The sequence below is a fragment of the Thamnophis elegans genome, chromosome 1, assembly GCF_009769535.1.
Source record: "Thamnophis elegans isolate rThaEle1 chromosome 1, rThaEle1.pri, whole genome shotgun sequence".
In the NCBI taxonomy this organism is placed as follows: Eukaryota; Metazoa; Chordata; class Lepidosauria; order Squamata; family Colubridae; genus Thamnophis; species Thamnophis elegans.
Window position 1 is genome coordinate 175,069,712 of NC_045541.1, and position 22,053 is coordinate 175,091,764.

Here is a 22,053-nt window from a genome sequence, read left to right on the forward strand (position 1 = left end):
GCCTAAGGCCATTGCAGAAAATGAATTTGACTAGAGGTAGTCCTTGACTTACGACCACAACCGAGCCCCAGATTTCTGTAGCTAGGTGAGACAGTTAAGTGAATTTTGCCCCATTTTTGCACCTTTCTTGACACAGTTGTTAAGTGAATCACTGCAGTTGATAAGTTAATAACTCAGCTGTTAAATGAATCTGGCTTCCCCATTGACTTTGCCAGGTAGTAAAAGGTGATCAGAGGATCCCAGGACACACGACCGTCATAAATACGAGCCAATTGCCTAGCATCCTAATTTTGATCACATGACCGTAGAGATGCTGCATTGGTTGTAAGTATGAAAAACGGTGCCAGGCCACTTTTTCCCATTGTAATTTCGCATAGTTGTAAGTCAAGGACTACCTGTACATTTAGCTGGGGGAAAAGTTGCAGCCCAACCCATCCAGAGTTCAAGGCCTTTTTTCACGAATGCAATAAACACAATCAGCTCACTGCAAATCCACAAAACGCAGTTTTTATTCCCAGGTTTGAATGAGACACAACAAGCAGGAGAGGAAGGTTTATTATTCATCAACTCAAGAATTTTTGGGGTTTTTTCCTCCTCCTGGGGAGGACACAAACACACAAAAATCCCACAAGCATCCCAGTTTAGCATCGAGGTGCTCTCTTAGCCTGCTTTATTTTTAAAACTGAAAAAAACATTTTATTGCGTCGTTTTAATACAAGCTTACTGTATTAAAATCATTTTTTTAATAAAAAACCCTCCCAACTTAACAGTAGCTGGTCCCAATAAACAATCAAAGGACCATGCCTGAACTGATCATTTTGCAGTTCAGTAATTAAAATATTGCTGATTTCTTGGGTCCCCCTCAAAAAAAATTTTTTTTTTACTTGAGGACACAATACCTCTGTGTAACATACTGACCAAATACAGTAGCACAGTGTTTTTCAAACCTTGGGAACTTTTAAGGTATGTCGACTTCAACTCCCAGAATTCCCCAGTCAGCCATGGCTGGCTGGAGAATTCTGGGAGTTGAAGTCCACATGCCTTAAAATTCCCAAGGTTTGAGAAACACGGCACTAGCAGAATAATAATTATTATTCACTTATTTGGGCTGAACAAAGAAACATTCAGTTCTTATTTCTCCTAAGTACCATCCTATCCAAATACAATATCTTCTGTATTTAACTGGAAATATTACTTTAAAACGGATTTCCGCTGGTATATGATCCCGTCGGAGGTTAAGAACTGCAATGGATTAAATGTTCAATATGACCTGGATTAATTTATTTGGGGGCGGGAGGGAGAGTATCTTTCCTATCTATCCAAGAAGGGCCAAGTTTTACTAATTTTTGTTTGCAGCTACTGGTCTACCATGCACTCTCTCCAAGTACAGCTGCTGTCTCGTTACGTTTTTAAGATGCTAATGGAGCATTTTCTGCTCTCCTTCATTTGTAATCATGTGGTTTTTTTTCCCAATTGCTAAGCAAACTGTGGTGGTTTTGTGTTGCTTCTCCCCGGGAGAAGAAGGGATGGGTCAACGTGAATCAAGTTGAGCCTTAAACAGGGGGTCAGTGAAATGGAATCCACTGAAAAAAAGGAAAAGAAATTTCCTTGCAAAAATTACCAGGTGCCAGCACCGTGTTTATAGTCGTCAAACTTAACTGCTTGAGTGTTTGCTTGCTCCAACGGTTTATGGAATGATATTGCTTCACCAACAGCCAGATTCAAAAGCAGGCAGCCATATATATATATATTTTGGTCTCAACGACACAACCAAAGGAAAAGTAGAAGAGGAAATCCAGGCAGAGGCCAAACGAGGTGGGCCGCCTGCAGTTCCTTAACGCAGAAGCTGGTGAATGATCTGACCTGGTGGGCTTTGGTGTCCTCCAATGTGCCACACCCCCTCACCTCCTGGACTCAGGGCGGCGCCCGCCGCAAAGTGCATCCTTGAATTTTCCAACCGTAAGAAGGTCTCCAGCTTTCCCGAGAAGAAAGATCCCATCCCAAGCGGAGGCGGCTGGTACCCGCTTCAAACTGTGAATGGCAGCTTTGCATCTCAGCTGCTGGTTCCAAATTGGCGACCAAGGTAGAAAGACCCACCACCCTGAGGAATCCCTCGTAATTTTTTTCTCCCCCTGCGATTTTTGCAACTCCAGGCAGATACATTCACTGTCATGGCTGTACGACTCTTCTCTTGTTCGAAGGGCCTGGAAGAGAAAGTTTCACACTGCTGGGTTTTCACGTCGCAAGGAGCTTCAGGGATTTTTTTCTTTTTCTTTTTAAAGTTAACAGAGGTTTGAGTTTCTTTTTCCCTTGGTGAGACGGCTTCTTCTCTGGTCCAGCTGGAAAACCCACCAGTCCTGTTATCACCTAGAGAACAAAACAACAGCATTAAGACTCAATTGCTGCACTCAATTCAGTACAGGCAGTCCTGGTCGTACAGTTCATTTAGCGACCTTTCAATGTTACAACGGCACAGGGAAAAAAGTGACTTGTGACTGTTTTTCACATTTATGACCGTTGCAGCATCCCTATGGTTCATGCGATCAAAATACAGACGCTTGGCAACTCGTTTCGTATTTATGATGGCTTACAGTGTCCCGGGGTCATGTGATTCCCCCCTTTGTGACTTTCTGAGAAGCAAAATCAATGGGAAATCCAGATTCGCTGAACAACCTGTTACTAACTTAACAAATGCAACGATCCACTTAACAACTGTGGCAAGGGAAGTCGTAAACTGGGGCCAACTCATTTAACAAATGTTTCACTTAGCAACCTAAATTTTGGGCTCAATTGTGGTCGTTACTTGAGGACTACCTGTAGCTGGCTGCCTTTTAAAGTAAGTTCGGACTAAATGGGCCCAGCTGACATCCGTGGCACGACAAAACCGCGCTCGACTAAAGCGCGCCCAATTACACCGCGTCGCTGACGTCATCAACAGGGCGACAACAGCGAGCGCGGAGAAAGAAGGGCGCTTTAAATAGCGCTTTGAAAGCAAGCCGATTCAACTTAAGGTAAGGGTTAGGTTTAGGGTTAGGTTTAGGGTTAGGGTTAGGTTTAGGTTTAGGTTTAGGTTTAGGTTAAGGGTTAAGGGTTAAGGGTTAAGATTAGGTTTAGGGTTAGGTTTAGGGTTAGGGTTAGGTTTAGGGTTAGGTTTAGGGTTAGGTTAAGGGTTAGGTTTAGGGGGGTTAGGTTTAGGTTTAGGGGTTAATTTTAGGTTTAGCGTTTACAGTGTGCTTCTGTCTCCGCGCTGTTGTTGCCCTGTGATGACGTCAGCTACGCGGTTTCGTCGAGCGCGCTTTAGTCGAACGCGGTTTTGTGGTGGAACTGCTGACATCAAGTTCTGTATGTCAAAGTCCTACTTTCAGTTGGTAGAGTGGATTGGTTTGTGGCTTTAGTCTGTATTTTGAAATATGCAGATTGTCAGGAGACAATTGTGCCTCAAAACAGCCACTTTGACTGCTTACAGCAGCAGAAACTTGCAGTTACACCTTTCAACCTAATTTTTTTTAAAAAAAGGATCAGATTATTTGACCATTGCAACTGAGATGTCCCTACTTAAACCTCAGGATCTGCCCCAAAGATCTTTTTTGTTCCCGTAAGATTAATTCAGCGAGCACACACTACATAATCATTGACGTATGACCATAATGGAGGCTGCCCATCATGGTCGTAACTTGTGAGAGTCATAAGACGGGTCGGACACATGACTGATCCACTCTATGACCTTATTTTGCAGCCGTCATTAAGCCAATACCGCAGTCATAAAATGGCTGCCGTACTCGTTAACTGGACCAATGATTTCCTATTGGCACAGTTATGATGGCAAAACCATCATCAAGCATGGTCACGCGATCACTGGATGTTGCCAACAGCCATACAGGTGCTCCAGCTGCCACACACCTGATGTCCAGTCATGTGACCACAGGAAAGGGAACTGTGGTAACTTTGAATCCAGCTAATAACTAGCCCCCAGATAGGCCACCCATCACTTCCTACAGTCACTAAGCGACCAATTGTAAGTCAAAGACTATCTGTATAGCACGGGGGTAACTCTTCAACTCAGGAATTCTGTGGAATTTTGTTCCCGCTGGGATACTTCCTTTGTCAACATTTAAACAGCCTTTAGCTAATTTTTCTAGTCTTAACATCAATAATCATCAATAAGAGGGAGTCAAACTATTCTCCAAGGCACCTGAGGGCAGAACAAGAAGCAATAGGTGGAAACTAATCAAGGAGAGAAGCAACTTAGAACTGAGGAGGAATTTCCTGACAGTGAGAACAATTAATCAGTGGAACAACTTGCCTTCAGAAGTTGTAAATGCTCCAACACTGGAAGTCTTTAAGAAGATGTTGGATAGCTATTTGTCTGAAGTTGTGTAGGGTTTCCTGCCTAGGCAGGGGGTTGGACTAGAAGACCTCCAAGGTCCCTTCCAACTCTGCTATTGTATTATTGTATAATCCAAAGGTGGCTTGGCTTGTCAAGAGGCACAACAGTTGCAATGCTTTAAGTGGGCGATCTTAATTGTTGAGGTGCTGTCTGGTTTGATTGTGTTTTAATTTTTTAATGTAAGCTGTGTACAAGGTTATGTGTCACTAAAAGACAGCTTACAACTATTTCTATAAACCAAATTATACATATACATCTTACATAAAAAAATTAAAACACAATCAAACCATACAGTATATATATATTTCATTACCATAGCTATACATCTTAATAGCAGATAGTTAAGTCAAAGCCAGAAAAGGAAAAAAGCATATTTCCACCACAATTTACCTTGGGTATGTAATCGTATTTGTTAAAAGCTACCATTTACTGTAAAGCTTCCTTGCCTAAAGGAGATTTCAGTTCACCGCAGGAAGCCAGATAATTAGCTACAGTTGCAACTTTGGATATTATTTCACTTACATTTAATAATATCAGATAATATTCAAATCGATCAGATTTTTTAATTTGAATAAACGTGCCTCTCTTTAGTTGGATTACTACCCTCTCACTGCATAATTTTTTTCAGTCTCAGATTACTCTGAGGATTAATAGAATTTTTCAACAGGGCTCAATTTAGCTCCAGCCTTGAGAAGGCGGGAAGGGGGAACAGGAACAGAGAAAGCAGTAGTAGTAGGAAGAGACTCCGACTCTCAACTTGCTGTGTTTCTGTCTTTCCTTCCTTCCTTCTTCCTTCCACATATTTAATACTCCTTCCCCCTTCTATTTTCCCCACAACAACTACCTAAGTTGTTGAGAGTGGGACTAGCTCAAGTCACCCAGCTGGCTTTCATGCCCAAGGCAGGACTAGAACTCACAGTCTCCTGGTGATTAGTCCAAAATCACCCAGCTGGCGTTCCTGTCCTATTAACTCCCTTTTAAACTTTAAATACTAAAATCTTACATTATTTAAAGTTTAAATACTACTTATAAGAGTTTCCAAGTTTCCAAGTTTAATAAAATTTGTATGCCGTCCACTCCCATTGGGACTCTGGGCGGCTCACAACAAGACAAAAACATTTAAAATTTAAAAATAGAAAATACAATGTTAAAATTCCACATCATCCATTCCATCTAAGCGGGGCTGGATATCAATCAACAGCCCCAGGCCTGCCGGAACAGCGAGGTCTTGGCGGCTTTATGGAAGGCCAGGAGTGGAAAGGGTCCGGATCTCTGCGGGTAGATCGTTCCACAGGGCTGGCGCAGCAACAGAGAAGGCCCTCCCCTGGGGAGCCGCCAGCTGGCATTGTCCGGTTGACGGCACCCGGAGGACGCCGGACCTGTGCGATCTTGTTGGTCGTTGGGAGGTAAGCAGCAGGAGGCGGTCTCTCAGGTAGCCAGGTCCTAAACCATGTAGGGCTTTAAAAGTAACTAGCACCTTGAAGCGCATCCGGAGACCAATGGGGAGCCAGTGCAGCTCGCGGAGGATAGGTGTAACATGGGTGTATCTAGATATACCCCATATCGCTCACGCGGCTGCGTTCTGGACCAGCTGAAGTCTTCGAACACTCTTCAGGGGCAGCCCCATGTAGAGCGCATTACAGTAATCCAGTCTTGAGGTGACGAGGCCATGAGTGACTATTCGAAGTGCCTCCCGGTCCAGGTAGGGCCGCAACTGGTGCACCAGGCGAACCTGGGCGAAAGCCCCCCTGGTCACAGCCGACAGATGGTGCTCTAACGTCAGCTGTGGATCCAGGAGGACACCCAAATTGCGGGCCCTCTCTGAGGGGTGTATAATTTCACCCCCCAGGCTAAGAGGTGGAATGTCTGGACTAAGCTTGGGAGGCAACATCAATAGCCACTTGGTCTTGTCTGGATTGAGTGCAAGCTTGTTCGCTCCCATCCAGACCCTGACAGCCTCCAGGCACTGGCACATCACTTCCACTGCTTCACTGAGTTGGCACGGGGCGGACAGATACAATTGAGTATCTCAATTGAGAATTGGGGAGTATGTAAGTTTAATAAATTATTCTTAAAATGGCAACATTCAATATGGAAGAAGAGAAATTACAGATCCATCCACATCCTGGCAATACAAGGAACAAATCTATTTAAAAACTTGAAACAGCAATAGCACTTAGACTTATATACCGCTTCACAGTGCTTTACGGCCCCCTCTAAGTGGTTTTACAGAGTCAGCTTATTGTCCCCAACAATCTGGGTCCTCATTTTACCCACCTCCAAAGGATGGAAGGCTGAGTCAACCTTGAGCCTGGTGAGATTCAAACTGCCAAATTGCAAGCAGCTGGCAGGCAGCAGAAGTAGCCTGCGGCGCTGCACTCTAACCACTGCGCCACCGCGGCTCAATAAATTACTCTGGACAGATTTAACTAATTAACTGAAGTTAACTCCCAAGTCCATAAGTTGACCAGAGAAATAAAGAATATAAACATGCAGTTCAACAGAACAGACATAAAACGGTTTCTACAGGCTGACTATGGTTAAACATGAGGTTTCCACAGAATTAACTTCAGAGTCAATATCCATAGCATTACATTTGCATGTTTTTTCTCCTTGATTTCAAATTGCCTGGCTTGTTTGATTTATATAGTTGCCCTTCTCAGTTGGCTAATTTTGGGCTTAGAATTTAACAATTACAAAAAAAAAAAAAAAAATACAACCAAGCCACATAAAGAATGTCTAGGAAACCAATACATATTAAATTCTATTCAAGTACTGAAGCCATTGAATTAAGCATCATAATCCAGGCTTGCAAACATAATCAGAAGGGCCTTAAAGTCTCCAGCCCTGAACAAAACAGGCAAAAAGTAATTAATATGCAAAGAATCTATAATTCCTTGCAATCCAGTCACACTATCCTGCAGCCCCGTCCCTAGGAATCAATTGTGTTGCTGCAGCAAACCAAAGAATACACAACGGAACTAATTCTCACCGTCTCACATTCCTTATTTCAAATACCGTATCTTCGTCACTCTCCAGAGAAGCCATCTCCATGGGATCTTCCGAGTTGGAGAGAAGTCCGTATTTTTTCCGTGGAGGTTTCCTTGTCCTGCGAAACAAGTCTATAATCAGCCGCAGAATTTATTCACAGAGTTCACAAATCCATAGGATTGGCCATCTTCCTCAACTAAGGGGGAAGCTGTTCCACAGGGCAGGTGATTTGACTAAGAAGGCACAACATAAAATGACACCGCTTTACAGAACGTCCTGGAGCAGGCCCATTTTGCTATATCTAGTGAGACAGTTGGGAGACTACTGATCACTCAAGAATCCTGGCCCCATACCATAGCTGGCACCTTACATTGTACATGGAAATGTACTGAAAGCAAGAATAGCGTCAATAATAGTGGGGTGACATGGGTGCACAGTGGCACCCCCCAAAACTGTCCAAGCTGCCACATTCTGGATCAGTTGCTTTTCAAAGGCAGCTTTATGTAGAGCATGTTGCAATAATCCAACCAGGAAGTGACGAAGGCATGTGTGACTCTGAGTCTCTCGGTCCAAGCACAACTAGACAGAGTTGCTGAAAAGCTTCCTGACCACAGCTGGCATCTGCTCTTTAAGACTCAACCATGAAACTAGGAGCACCTCCAAATTTTACCCCACTTTAATCTAAGAGAGTAGAATCCCATCCAGAACTAGTTAATGGAAAGTATCCAGAAGCCTTTTAGTACTGTTTCATTACTTATGCCAGTTGTAGAGGATTCCCCCTGAAAGGCAATGTTAAGTTTATGAGACTAATGGGCAGTGTTGGGCCCATTTAGTGACAAGATCTTTTTTTTTAATTGAAAATTTTTGAAAAAAAAAAGCTTTTACAAATATTTACCTCCCCTCCCCCACTCTCCCCTCCCGAACCCAACCCCCCCCCAACCCCCCCCCCCAACTTCCCAGAACAAATACAGGGTATAAATCTTTAACAAAGATGTTATAAAATAAACTTTAAAAAAAGTTAGTATCATCTTTCATTTGAGCTTTAACTCCTCTTTTGTTAGGCTAACTCTAAACACATTATATCATTCCTTGCTTCTTCAGTCATAAACTATCTGGAATTTCTTAGTCTCATATTTATTTTGAATATAGTCAATCCATCTTCTCCACTCCAGTTTATATTTCTCATTTGAGTGGTCCTTGAGATATGCTGATATTTTAGCCATCTCTGCTAAGTTTGTGACTTTTAATGCCCATTCTTGAATAGTAGGCAAATCTTCCTTCTTCCAGTATTGCGCCACCAACAGTCTTGCTGCCATTATTAAATACAAAATCAAGTTAGTCTCTATAACAGTACAATCAGTAGTTATGCCTAACAGGAAAAAAATATGGAACGCTTCACGAATTTGCGTGTCATCCTTGCTCAGGGGCCATGCTAATCTTCTCTGTATTGTTCCAGCGAGCACTAGTGACAAGATCTTAACAACAGATTTCCACTGTGGCTGATATCTCCCGAGAAATGGCAGTCTCAGGCAACTGAGCAAAAGCTAGGCCCCTGATTTTATATGTATATTATTATATTACATTTATTATACTAATCAATGTGTCCTGAGATAACAAATACAATACAGGCAGTCCTTGATTTACAACCAAAATGTTAAGTGAGACATTTGTTAAGTGAGTTTTGCCCCATTTTGTGATTTTTCTTGCCACAGTTGTTAAATGACTCACTGCAGTTAAGTTAGTAACACGGTTGTTAAGTGAATCTAGCTTCCCCATTGACTTTGCTTGAGAGAAAGTCACAAAAGGGGATCACATGATCCTGGGACATTGCAACCATCATAAATATGAACCAGCTGTCAAGCACCCAAATGTAAACCACATGTCCGTGGGTATGCTGCAATGGTGTGAAAAGCAGTCATAAGTCCCTTTTTTCAGTGCTGTTGCAACTTTGAACAGTCACTAAATGAACTGTTTTAAGTCAAGGACTACCTAAATATAAAATTGGCTCCACACGCAGTTGTCATATTGAAGAACTCCTCGTAGTTTCTCTCAGAGAACTGCCACTATAGGTAGCCCTCGACTTACAACAGTTTGTTTAATTGACAGTTCAAAGTTACAACGGGGTTGAAAATGTGACTTGACCATTTTTCACATTTATGACCGTTGCAGCACACCCACAGCCGCATGGTTTACATTCGGATGCTTGACAACTGGTTTCCATTTATGACAGTTGCAGCATCCCAGAATGAGGTTTTGTAACCTTCCAACAAGCAAAGTCAAAGTCACTCAACAACTATGTTACTAATTTAGCAACTGCAGCATTCATTTGGCAAGAAAAGTCCTAAAATGGGAGCAGAACAAATTTCTCACTTAGCAACATTAATTCTGGGCTCCATTTTGGTCCTCCATCAAAGACTACCTGTATTTATTATCAATCTTAACACTTCCTGTTAATACTGAATAATTATCATACTGAACCAGTGCTTTACAAAGATAAGATGCTTCCTTGACTACTAATAGTTTCTCTGTTTGTTGTTTGTTAGTTGCGAAGTTGTGTCTGACCCACTGCGACCCCATGGACAACATTCCTCCAGGCCTCCCTGTCCTCTACCATCCCCTGGAGTCCATTTAAGCTCACGCCTACTGCTTCGGTGACTCCATCCAGCCACCTCATTCTCTGTCGTCCCCTTCTTCTTTTACCCTCCATCTTCCGCAGCATGAGGCTCTTCTCCAGGGAGTCCTTCTTTCTCATTAGGTGGCCAAAGTCTTTGAGTTTCCTCTTCAGGATCTGGTCTTCTAAAGAGCAGTCAGGGTTGATCTCCTCTAGGACAGTGGTCTCCAACCTTGGCAACTTTAAGACCTGTGGACTTCAATTCCCAGAGTTCCTCAGCCAGCTTTGCTCAGCCAGCTTTGCTCTGGGAGTTGAAGTCCACAAGTCTTAAAGTTGCCAAGGTTGGAGACCACGGCTCTGAGGAGATCTCTATTAGGAACTGACTAAAAGAGAGCAAGCTTACTCTCAGTTCGTACTCTTCAGATGCTCTGAGACTACTCCCTCTATCCACTCCAGCCAGCATGCCAACTGACGGGCTGGGTGAAAGATGAAGATCACAACTTGCGGAGGACGCCCGATTGAAGCAGGTCTTTCCTCCCGTAGCCTATAAAAGGTGGCCAAATGGGATTGGCATCCCTAGAGGTCATCTAGACCCACCCCACCCGTAGGGGCGCCCCGGCCTTCCTCACCGAAACGTGCGGCCTCCGAGGTAGTAGAGGAGGCCGATACCCAACAGGCCGGCCACGACGTAGAGTGCGCGGTGAAGGGCCGGGAGGCCCAATCCCGACAGCCCCGATGACGGGGACCCGGATGTCGTCGTGGTTGTGGCGGTGGAAGCGGGCCGGAGGGCACTCTCGGGGCTTTTCTCTTTCGGCGGCAGGGAAGGAGGGAGAGACGCGGTCTCGACGGGTTCCGTCTTATCCGTGTTCGTCGGCGCCGCCGCTGCGACTACCACCATCCAAAGCGCCAGCGGCCAAACGAAGCCAGTCGCCGCCATTCGGATCGGCAAACGCCGAATCTGAGGAAAAGCGGGCCGGACCGGAAGTGTTGCCGGGGGAACGCAGTGCAGAATCGGACCAACTTCCGGTTCTTTACCTCAACTGGGGAAGTAGGCACAATTTCCCGATTCCTAACGGGAATTGCTTTGTTCTTGGAGCCGTGAATGGAGGTAGTTAAAAGCGGAACCCGAATATCTTAAACCTAAAATAAGGAGAGGAAAATCCGCATAGGGCTAAATAAAAGAGATCGGTCGACTCGGGACCACAAAAATCGGGACTACAGTTCCCACGTAGCACCGCCGCCTGAGCGAGCCTCAATGGCTATTGGACAATTTCCCCATGCATCACGGGAAAGGGGGCGGGGCCTTGTCAGAAGCGACGTATCAGACTGTTGCTATGATCTGCTGGGAAATGCAGTTCGGTATTGAGCAAAGTTTTCCTTTGGGAGCGGGTGGCGTTTATGCCGCGGTGCTTCTTGGGAAAATCTCACAAAAGAGTACCTTGAGGTCGCCGTGCTTCCCGTCATGCCCCGCGGCACCACCACCCCTTTTTTCCCGCGCGGAGCCTGCTGGGAGTTGTAGGCCAGGCCTGGTTGCCGGTCGACCTCTCTGCTTCTCCTCCTCTCTGCCCTTGGCTTCGCCATGTTCCCCGTCGGTCGTTTTCTCGCCCGCGCTTTGCTGTTGGGGTCCCGGTCCCCGTCCCGTCATTATGCCGAAGCGGCGGCAGCTGCTACGGGCCCTGCACAGCTGGCCTTCACCTTCGCCTCGCCCTCTCAGGTATATTGTCATGGCAACCGAACTGAGGCCGGCATGTGGGCCTCGGGGCGGCAGTGTCCGAACCCGCTGCTGGGTCGTCGTCGGAACGGTCCGTGAAGCTCGCGTGTTTTGTTAACCCGGGTTTAATCTGTTGTGTGAACATGGGGCAGAGTTCAGGGTTAACCAGATCGAGATGCAAGCAGGTAATGTAGACGGAGGAAGAGGCTGGATTCGCTTAACAACTACATGATCCACTTAATAACCCATGGGGGGAAAGCCTTTGAAATTGGGCATGACTCACTTAACAGCCGCCTTGGCTTAGCAATTGAAATTGGGGTCTCCGTTCTAGTCATAACTCGAGGACTATCTGGATTGGGCTTTCTGGATTGGAGCTGGAGGACATAGTTTCAAATTTCTGGTGGCCATGGGTTGTGTACCCAAAGAAATAATAATTTTTTTTAAAATTTATATATCATTTGATTGTCAGCAACTCTGGGCAGCATAAAAGTATCCTTCATATGAATCAAGAAAAATAATTATCAGCTCCATCTCTTCTCTTTTTGCTTTCTATTTTAAAAAAAAATCCTGGTGCAGAACTTTTTCTCCTTTTCAGGTTTGTGGGAAATATAACTTTACAGGTAGTTCTTGACTTACAACCACAATTGAGCCCAAAATTATTGTTATGTGAATGTTTTCCCATTTTATGAGCTTCCTTGCCAGAGTTGTTAAGTGAATCACTACAATTGTTAAATTAGTAACACGGTTGTTAAGTGAATCTAGTTTTCCCATTGACTTTGTAAGACGATCCCAAAAGGGGATCACATGACCCCAGGACACTACACCGGTCATAAATGTGAGTCAGTTCCTGAGCATCTGAATTTGGGTCATGTGACCATGGGGATGCTAAAATGGTCATAAGTGTGAAAAATGGTCATAAATCACTTTTTTCAGTGCTAAGTTGTAACTTTGAACTGTCACTAAATGAACTGTTGTAAGTTGAAAACTACCTGTGTTTTCTTTCCCATTTTTTCCCTACAGGTTTTCTACAATGCTGCCGTTGTGAAACAGGTGGATGTTCCCACCTTAAGTGGATCCTTTGGCATCTTGGCTGCTCATGTTCCCACCCTACAGGTCCTGAGACCTGGCATTGTAACCGTCTTTGATGAGGAAGGCTCCTCCAAAAAATACTTTGGTGCGTGTGAAAATGATGGCTGGTGAAAGCATAGGAAATTATCTTAGCTGAGGGTATCTTTCAGAAAATACCTGCAGTCCATTTTTCCCAAGGATCTGCAAACTGGGTTTGAGAACCATCACTGATTTATGTCAATTACCGTATTTATCGGCGTATAACACGCAGTTTTAAAACTAAAATTGCAAGCTTAAACCCTGCCTGCGTGTTATACGCCGATACTGCGTGTTATACGCCGGGTCCCAAACTGCCTGCTCCAGCTGATTCACCGGCGCCCATGATCACTGTTCCGCGCCTGCGCGGCCGCGCACATAAAAAGAAATCCCCGCGCAGAGGTTTCTAACTGCCGCGCAGAGATTTCTACCAAAGCAAACGTGGGGAAGTCCTTTGCAGGCGGCTAGAACTGGCCGCCCGCAAAGGACCTCCCCAGACTTGTTTTGATGAGCCGCCAGTCCTCTTGCTTCTTCTCCTTCACCAGCAAAGCTCCCGCTGGCTTCCCGGCCCATGGCTTTGGCATCTCTCCCTCCACGCGGAGCACCTGAGCTGGCTCCCGCGTTATCCCTCCCCCTTCCTCCTCTGCCGTGCTTTTGAGGCAGAGGAGGAAGGGGGAGGGATAACGCGGGAGCCAGCTCAGGTGCTCCGCGTGGAGGGAGAGACGCCAAAGCCATGGGCCGGGAAGCCAGCGGGAGCTTTGCTGGTGAAGGAGAAGAAGCAAGAGGACTGGCGGCTTTGAAATGCAACCCCTGCCTTGGTCCCGCCGGCCGCGGATTTGATTCGGCGTAAGTGTGGGCCGAACACATGCTGAGCCGACTTTGCGCAGTGAGGCGGAGTAATTCAACCCCCCCCCAAAGAACGTGTGTGTGTGTGTGTGTGTGAGAGAGAGAGAGAGAGAGAATTGGATCAAAATTGGTGCCCAAAGGAGTGGAGGGAGGGAGGGAAGGAAGGAAGGAAGCCCTCCCCCTGTGAAAAAAACTGAAGATGGAGCAGTGAATGAATAAACCATAAAAGCAACAAACAGTTAATGCGTAAGTAAGCTGAGGAGGAAGTTCTCAACTAAGGAAGAAATATTAGAAAGAAATATAAAAAGCTCAATATGCCAAAACACTTATTTTAGTCTTCATTTAATTACTTGTATTGTAAAAAATTTTTACTCAAATTTTTGTGTTAAAATGGGGGGTGCGTGTTATACGCCGGTGCGTGTTATACGCCGATAAATACGGTAGCTAAAGTAACTACGGAAGTGTTTCTGAGCACAAACTATTCTTCGAATGAAAACATTCTCATATTTTGCAAAACAATTCTTCACAGCGAAAGAGAAAGGACTCATTCACCTCCCTAAGTTAGTTCTCTTTCTTCCAAATGTAAAAGATGCCAAAAAAAAAGATGTTTCATTTCATTTATTATATTTATATGCCGCCCTTTTCCCCCGAAGGGGACTCAGGGCGGCTAAGACTCTAGAAACTAGAGTGCAGAGAAGAGCCACAGATGATTAGGGGACTGGAGGTTAAAATAGATAAAGAGCAATTGCAGCATTTGGGTATGTCTGGTTTGATGAAAAGAAGGACATGGGGTGACATGAGAGCAGTGTTCCAATATCTCAGGGGCTGCCACAAAGAAGAGGGAGTCAAGCTATTCTCCAAAGCACCTGAGAGCAGGACAAGAAACAATGGGTGGAAACTAATCAAGGAGAAAAGCAACTTAGAACTAAGGAGAAATTTCCTGACAGTTAGAAATTAATCAATGGAACATTTGCCTCCAGAAGTTGTGAATGCTCCAAACACTGGAAGTTTTTAAGAAGATATTGGATAACTATTTGTCTGAAGTGGTGTAGGTTTTCCTGCCTAAGCAGGGGGTTGGACTAGACCTTCAAGGTCCCTTCCAACTCTGTTATTCTATATTCTATTCTATTCTAAATATTGACTAGCTATTAACTTCCAAAGATTAATCACGACAATAGCATCAAGGTCAGGAGAAATAATACCACTTGTGCTTTAAAACGACTTCTACTGTACTGCTGTAAAATGGCTTCTACTGTACAATGCAGTAGAATTGCCATGGTAACTGTGTCATAGTAATCCACAAGGGGGCTCCCTCTGATAAGGGGAAAAATCCAACATTAGAAATTACGTTTGGTCCAGACATTTTCCCTCTATAAATCAATACCCCTGCAACACCAGGTTATCGGCTAGTTCTAAATAATTAGAGGATTTGTCGTTGCTCTATTTTGCTGGTGGTTTTGCCTTGGGTTTGTTATTTTCTGTCTGCATTTTCTGACCTCTGGCTGGTCCTCCCACCATCATTGATTGTACTTTTCCACCTCATGCATATCATTAGCCAGGCGTCACCCAGAGAACATCCATCACCGCCTATCTGGAAAAGGAATGTAATAAGCAGATCTCTGTAGGGAGGGAATTCTAATCACTCGGGGCCTTTGTCACTGACTGATTACACCATTTCTTTGCAATTGTGTAGTGAGCAGTGGTTCTCTCACGGTGAATGCAGATTCCTCTGTCCAGGTGTTAGCTGAAGAAGTGGCTTTATTGGATGAGCTCGATGCTGCAGTGAGTATTTGTCTTGTCTTCTCTTTTCATTTCTTCCCTTCACCTCCCTCTAAGGACAATCCCCGATAGGCTGCCAAATTGGGAAGGGATTTCTCTGCACCAGGCTGACTCAGCAGCACTGCAGTTCGCTCTCATTTTTTAAAAAAAAAATCAATTCTGCTGCAGCTCAATTACCATTTCAGTCAGTATTCAAAGTTTTAAAAAATGCTTTGGTTAAAGAAGTAGTCATTTTTGTAGCTAAGGGTTGAAGCAAAGGATCTTGGGTGCTCTTTGAGTTGGTTTTTTTTTCTTGCAGACGTTTCATTACTACAAAAAGCTGACACCATCAGTACTAGTGAGAAGTGGGGTTTAAACTGAGAGCAAACTCCACTCCTTACCTAGCACTGATGATGTTACCTAGCTGGGTAATGAAATGTCTGGAAGAAAACCATCAAGCTGCAAGAGCACCAAGAATCCCTCAAGTACGAGTCTCCTGATCATAAAAGGCTCTATAGAAGACATGGACACTCTACTTATTAATGCAAACATGCCGGTTGTCATATGATGGACATGTGAGTGCTGGGCTGGGTCTGGGGATTGCTCCAGGGAGGCAACGAAGAGGCATCCCAGTTGGGATGGTGCCTGATTGGACCATGTGATGGACATGTGGGTGCTGGGCAGGGACTTAAACTTTCACTTGGGGGGTGGGGGAACCTGGAAACTTTCACATTCGGGTTAATGTCAGGATTCCAAGTAACATCCCCAACAAAAAAAGACTCCCAAGGCTTTGAGTTTCCTCAAAGTTCCATTTTATTAGAGATGTCATATTGGCACATCTGGGAAAACCCGAATCTGAAAGCTTCCAGGTTTTCCCCACTCAAGTAAATGTTTAGGTCCCTGCCCAGCACCCACATGTCCATTACATGGTCCAATCAGGCATCGTCCCAACTGGAGATGCCTCCCAGTCATGCCACTCCAGGTGCAGGGCAAGGTGTCCTTGACTCTCTGAGAAAGGAATGTTATTTAGATTTTGTGTGTGTGTGTGTGTGTATCTGCCATACTCCACATAATCCCCCATCCCATTTTCCCACAGTCAAAATTGTGGCAGGCCAGAAGGCCCAATGTAAAAGATGGCTTCCAGGCTTGACACTGGTTAGCAGTTCTGGGACTTGCAGGTCCCTGCGTCTTCAAAGTTCCTGAGGTTGCGGAACACTACAGAATAAAGTAGAGTAGAATAGAATGGAGTGGAGAGTGGAGTAGAATAGAATAGAATAGGAATTTGTCTTTGGTGCATATGGTCTCAGTGTACATAAAAAGACAAGATACATTCGTCAAGGTCGTAAGGTACAGCACTTAATGACAGTCATAGGGTACAAATAAGCAATCAGGAAACAATCTCAATATAAATCATAAGGATACAAGCAACAAAGTTATTGTCATGCAGTCATAAGTGGGAGGAGATGGGAGGTGAGAGGAATGATGAGAAGACTAATAGTAATGCTGCCCTAGTGAATAGTTTGACAGTGGTGAGGGAATTATTTATTTAGCAGAGTGATGGCCGGGAGGAAAAATGTCCTTGTGTCTAGTTGTCTTGTTGTGCAGTGCTCTATAGCGTCATTTTGAGGGTAGGAGTTGAAACTATGTCCAGGGTCTGTAGATATTTTCACAGCCCTCTATACAGCAAGTGTGTGCCTTTTAGTCCACATCCATTGCTCTCTTCCCACGTGGCCCCACATCTACTGATGTTGCTTCTTTTGCCTTAAACCCCGATGGGTTTTTTCCTGTACACAGACGGCCAAGTCAAACTTGGACAAAGCCTTGTCGGAACTCGCATCGGCCCCCAACGAGGTAGCAAAAGCAGAAGCGCAGATCAGCGTGGAAGCTAACGAAGCAATTGTAAAAGCTTTGGAGTGAGCAGGTAAGTAATTCCTGTTTCTGCTTCTACACCTGCTTAGATCTTTCTGTTCAGTCTCCAGCTGGCATTTGAGGATTTAAAATCAAAGGGCACTGGGTTTTTTTTTTCCTGGTCAGGCAATACAGATAGTCCTTGACTTAAAACCACAATGGAGCTCATGATTTCCATTGCCAAGCAAGGCAGTTAAGTGAATTTTGCCATATTTAGCTATTTTTCTTGACACAGTCATTAAGTGAATCACTGAAATTATTAAGTTAGGAACATGGTTGTTAAGTGACTCCGGTTTCCTCCTTGACTTCACTTGTCAGAAGGTCACAAAATGTGACCGCAGGATCCCAGGACGCTGCAACCCTCATAAATACATGTCAGTTGCCAGGAGTCTTGAGTTTTGATCATACGACCGTGGGGATGCTGGGATCGGTCATAAGTGTGAAAATAGTCGTGTCTTTTTTTTCCCCCAGTGCTGTTGTAACTTTGAACAGTCACCGATCAAAATGATTGTAAGGTGAGGACTACCTAATGTTCTTGAGGGTGGAGCTGTGAGCTGGGCTCCAAAAGATTTTTAGGGTCATAGGCAGGTAGTGCTCAACTTATGACTGGTTACTTAACGGCTGTTTTAAGAAGAGATTGGATAACCATTTGTCTGAAGTAGCTTAGGGTTTCCTGCCCCCCTAAGGAGTGGGTTGGACTAGAAGACCTCCAAGGTCCCTTCCAACTCTGTTATTCTGTTAAGTTGGATGGTTGTCCTTCTAAAGGTAAGCAGGACTGCAACTGTTTTCCTTTTAATAATGGGTTTTAAATTAAATTAGATACATCTATACACAACCAGGATTGTTCTTCATGTAATTAAATAAGGTTTCTTGGCTTAAATAGCCATTTTCGGATGCAGTTCAGGACATTTAAAGCTTCGTACAAGACTCCAAGACTTAACAAGTTATGATTAATCTGAACTAGGGGTTTAATGGGGTCACTTCTAGTTTTCAGCATCATCAAATCCACGGTCATTAAGCAAACCAATGGTACTGTGTGAGCACGCTTTTGCCAGAAACTGGAAGGCAATGCCGGGTTTCAGGAAAACCATCATAAAATGTAGTCACATGACGGTGGGATGCTGAAAATGGCGGTAAGCGCAGCCCGGTTGCCCACAGTGAAGAGACATGACTATGGCGATAGGGAAACCTACAGAACTTTGGATTGGGGTTGTAAGTAATCCCAAGTAGGCCCAACGAAACTTTCAAGAGTTACTAGGCAATTGGTTGCAAATCCAGGAATACCTATACCAGTGATGGCTAACTTTTTCTGGACCATGTGCTCAAAGCACACTTGCGCATGGGCAAATGCGTGTGCCCCAACCCCCAAAATGCAATGTGCATGCAGCCCCCGCACATGTGTGCCCGCCCCGCACACACCCTGTCCCCATGCATGCACGGCAGAAACTCTTAAGACCAGCTGGCTGACGGGAGGTACGCACGAATGCTCAGCAGAGCTGAACTGGGGCAACAGCCCGTGTGCCATCAGAGAGGGCTCTGTGTGCCACCGGTTCGCCATCACGGACCTCTACATTCTTACCATCACGGTTAGTGCAAAACGAAACAGAAGGGAAGAGAAAGCGGGAGAAAAAAGGAAAAAGACAGAGGAAGGGAGGAAGGAAAACGAGAAAAAGATGGTAAGGAAAGAGAAAGAGGGAGGAGAAAGGAGAAAGAAAGAAGGGAGGAATGGAGGAAGGAAAGACGATAAAAACGAGAAGGAAGGAAGGAGAAGTAAGAAGGGAGGAAAGAAGCAGCCATACATAAGGATCCCATGCCACCTAGGTAGACCATCAAGCATGAAGAAAGTCCATGCTCAGGTGAGATTTGGCCGCTGCCTCAGAGGTGTCCTGTGGTTTGATCGTCACCTGCCAAGGGTGGTCACTCAGCACTTAAGTCTTTTTTGTCCCTCTTCTCTTCCAATTCCCTCTCTGCTCTATGATCCATCAGCGGGAAACACTGCTGTAGAAACTTAATCAGATGGTGGGGCTTAGACGTAGGAGATGCCTAGACCAGGGCTCAAACCTGGTGGACGTTGGGGGGTGTTGCTCAGCATCTCTCTGCCACTAGGTGGCGCATCAGGATAAGAAATGCGCATTGAGGCATGCCATCTTCCTGATAAGAACTTAAACTGAATGAATGCACTTTGAGTTTCAGTACGGTTAGTCCTCAACTTACAACCAATTGCTAAGCGAGGGTTCAAAGTTATGATGGACCTGGAATCCAGATTTGAAGTTACTACATCCGGCTGAGGAGGGTTATGCGACCACATTTTGGGTGCTCGGCAGCCAATTTGCATTTACGGCCACAAGTGCAATTTTTAAAAATGTTTTCGCCGGAAGTCCACATTTGCTTCCATTTTCCAGACAAAGGCACCACATAGCAAACGATGGGTTCCCTTAATGACCGTGGCTTTTTGGTTTGGGACTGCCACATTTGCAGAACAGCTGCCAGGAAAAAAAAAGGTCTGGAATTGGACAGGGCGACTTGGTGACCCGCTTTACGACCCTCACGATCGCTGATGTGGGCTCAGTTGTGGTCCTAAGTTGAGGACCACCTATATTTTAATCCATGCCATTAAATGTCCAATGTGGAGAAAGAAGCATAAAACCATCACTTAGTATAGAAAAGTTCTTGTAAAAATGAGAGGCCAAACTGCATGCCAATAGCAGTACTTCTTGTTGTTGTTAGTTGCAAAGTCGTGTCTGACCCATCGCGACCCCATGGGCAACATTCCTCCAGGCCTTTCTGTCCTCAATAGCAACAGCACTTAGACTTATATACCGCTTTACAGTGCTTTACAGCCCTCTCTTAAGCAGGTTCTACAGTCAGCATATTGGCCCCAACAATCTGGGTCCTCGTTTTACCCACCTCAGAAGGATGGAAGGCTGAGTCGACCTTGAGTTTGGTGAGATTTGAACTGCCAAATTGCAGCAGCCAGCAGTTAGCACAAGTAGCCTCAAGTTGTTGTCGTTGTTAGTTGCGAAGTCGTGTCCGATCCATCGCGACCCTATGGACAACATTCCTCCAGATCTTCCTGTCCTCTACCATCCTCTGGAGTCCATTCAAGTTCACGCCGACTGCTTCGGTGACTCCATCCAGCCACCTCATTCTCTGTCGTCCCCTTCTTCTTCTTTTGCCCTCCATCTTCCCCAGCATGAGGCTCTTCTCCAGGGAGTCCTTCCTTCTCATAGCACCCGAGACATGTATACTGCTTCACAGTGCTTTACAGCCCTCTCTAAGCGGTTTACAGTGTCAGCATCTTGTCCACAACAGTCTTGAGTCCTCATTTACTGACCTTGGAAGGCTGAGTCAACCTTGAGCCCACCAGAATTGAACTCCTGGCAGTAGGTAGAATTAGCCTGCAATGTTGCATTTCTAGTCATTACCACCATCACGGTTCAGATATGTTTATAAGTATAATCTTTATTGTCGTTGTACTTAAATGCAACAAAATTGGTTGCTAGTTACTTTACTTTATTGTCATTGTACGTATGTACACAGTATACGCATACAACGAAATTCACTAGTTAACTGCGGATGTTACCTAGTTGGATAGTGAAATTTCTCCAAGAAAACCACCAAGTTCGGAGAGCACCAAGGACCCCACAGTTCAACCCCTAGCTACAAATATTCCCTTATATTGGATAATGATCTTTCCGTCTGCTCCTCTTTAATCCTCGGAAAGGTTGCAGCTATGAGAACTGTGAATGTGGAAGGGGTGATTTTTTTGCAGCGCCGCCACCACCGAACGGCATTACTTCTAGTAGTATTTCTAAAAGAGCTGCCTTGTCATCTTGGGGTAGGAATTAATTCACTCTGGCTGCCCGAACAAAAACAGTGCTTAGTTGCAAATCTTGCCTGGGCCTGACTTGTTTTCATTGGCAGAAGCTCTGCAAAGTTTTAGACAGGTTTTCCCCCAGTCAGTCCTAATGGAGATTAAGCACGGGACCTTCTGTGCATAGTACAGGTGTTTTACCACTGGGCCTGTCACTATGGGGAAGTGGAATTATACAGCTTCAGCCTGTCATTGGGGGAGGGGGGGGCAGGACTTGAGCGGCAGTAAAGTTGTTGTTTTTTTGGTATAATTTCTGTTCCAAACCCAGAAAGCAAATAGGCAGGGGATCAACTTGCAACACCCGAGCCACACAAATCCTGGCTGTAAAATGTCCTGATCTTCCTTCTCTTTCTCCGTTACAGAAAATTCCACCACTGTTGCTTCAGAAAGTGGCCTCCTCCAGCTCGGGACCTCTCCTCGTCCTTCCTTCTCTTCTTTCGGTCTGTACAGGATTTGTGAATAAAGCTTGACAATTAACTGTTACCGATTAAAGCAGAAGGTCAGGCCAAAAGGTCCTATGTTGTTCCTCGGTTTTTCTGTTGTTTTATTTTTCCAATTATGACTCCTGGAATCAACTTGTCACCTTTACAAAATAGAGCGGATGCAGGGCGAAACCAATGCATCTAAAATCAAAACCAGTCTCTGTTTCTTGATCAGGGTAAATTGACGCTCCTCGTGGGGCCATCCAGGGTTGAGTGGGGTGCGTGCATTGTACATGCAAAGAAATGGCTTAACTTCAAATATCAAGTGTTCGGATATGAGAGGTCCCTCGTGCTCTTTGAGTTCAGTTGCTTCTTGCAGACGTTTTCATTACCCAAACTAGGTGGCATTTTCCGTGCACTGATGAAGTTAGCTAGTTTGGT

At 44.9% G+C, this 22,053-nt stretch overlaps 2 protein-coding genes and 1 non-coding gene across 3 annotated transcripts; 1 reads left to right on the top strand and 2 right to left on the bottom strand.

Moving 5' to 3' along the window:
- Positions 1–489: 489 nt before the first annotated feature.
- FAM174C (family with sequence similarity 174 member C) lies at positions 490–11,228 on the bottom strand. Its single transcript, XM_032221047.1, has 3 exons — positions 10,619–11,228; positions 7,380–7,496; positions 490–2,367 (listed from the first exon to the last, which is right to left on the bottom strand). Exons 1-3 carry the CDS (start codon positions 10,924–10,926, stop codon positions 2,364–2,366), a joined length of 429 nt encoding a protein of 142 aa, XP_032076938.1. The 5' UTR covers positions 10,927–11,228; the 3' UTR covers positions 490–2,363.
- Positions 8,758–8,859, bottom strand: LOC116523780. The gene has a single exon (XR_004257140.1). It is a non-coding gene; the product is annotated as a U6 spliceosomal RNA (small nuclear RNA).
- Positions 11,229–11,482: 254 nt separating the features above from the next.
- ATP5F1D (ATP synthase F1 subunit delta) lies at positions 11,483–21,715 on the top strand. Its single transcript, XM_032220928.1, has 5 exons — positions 11,483–11,703; positions 12,721–12,874; positions 15,344–15,432; positions 17,203–17,329; positions 21,553–21,715. Exons 1-4 carry the CDS (start codon positions 11,569–11,571, stop codon positions 17,323–17,325), a joined length of 501 nt encoding a protein of 166 aa, XP_032076819.1. The 5' UTR covers positions 11,483–11,568; the 3' UTR covers positions 17,326–17,329; positions 21,553–21,715.
- Positions 21,716–22,053: the final 338 nt, after the last annotated feature.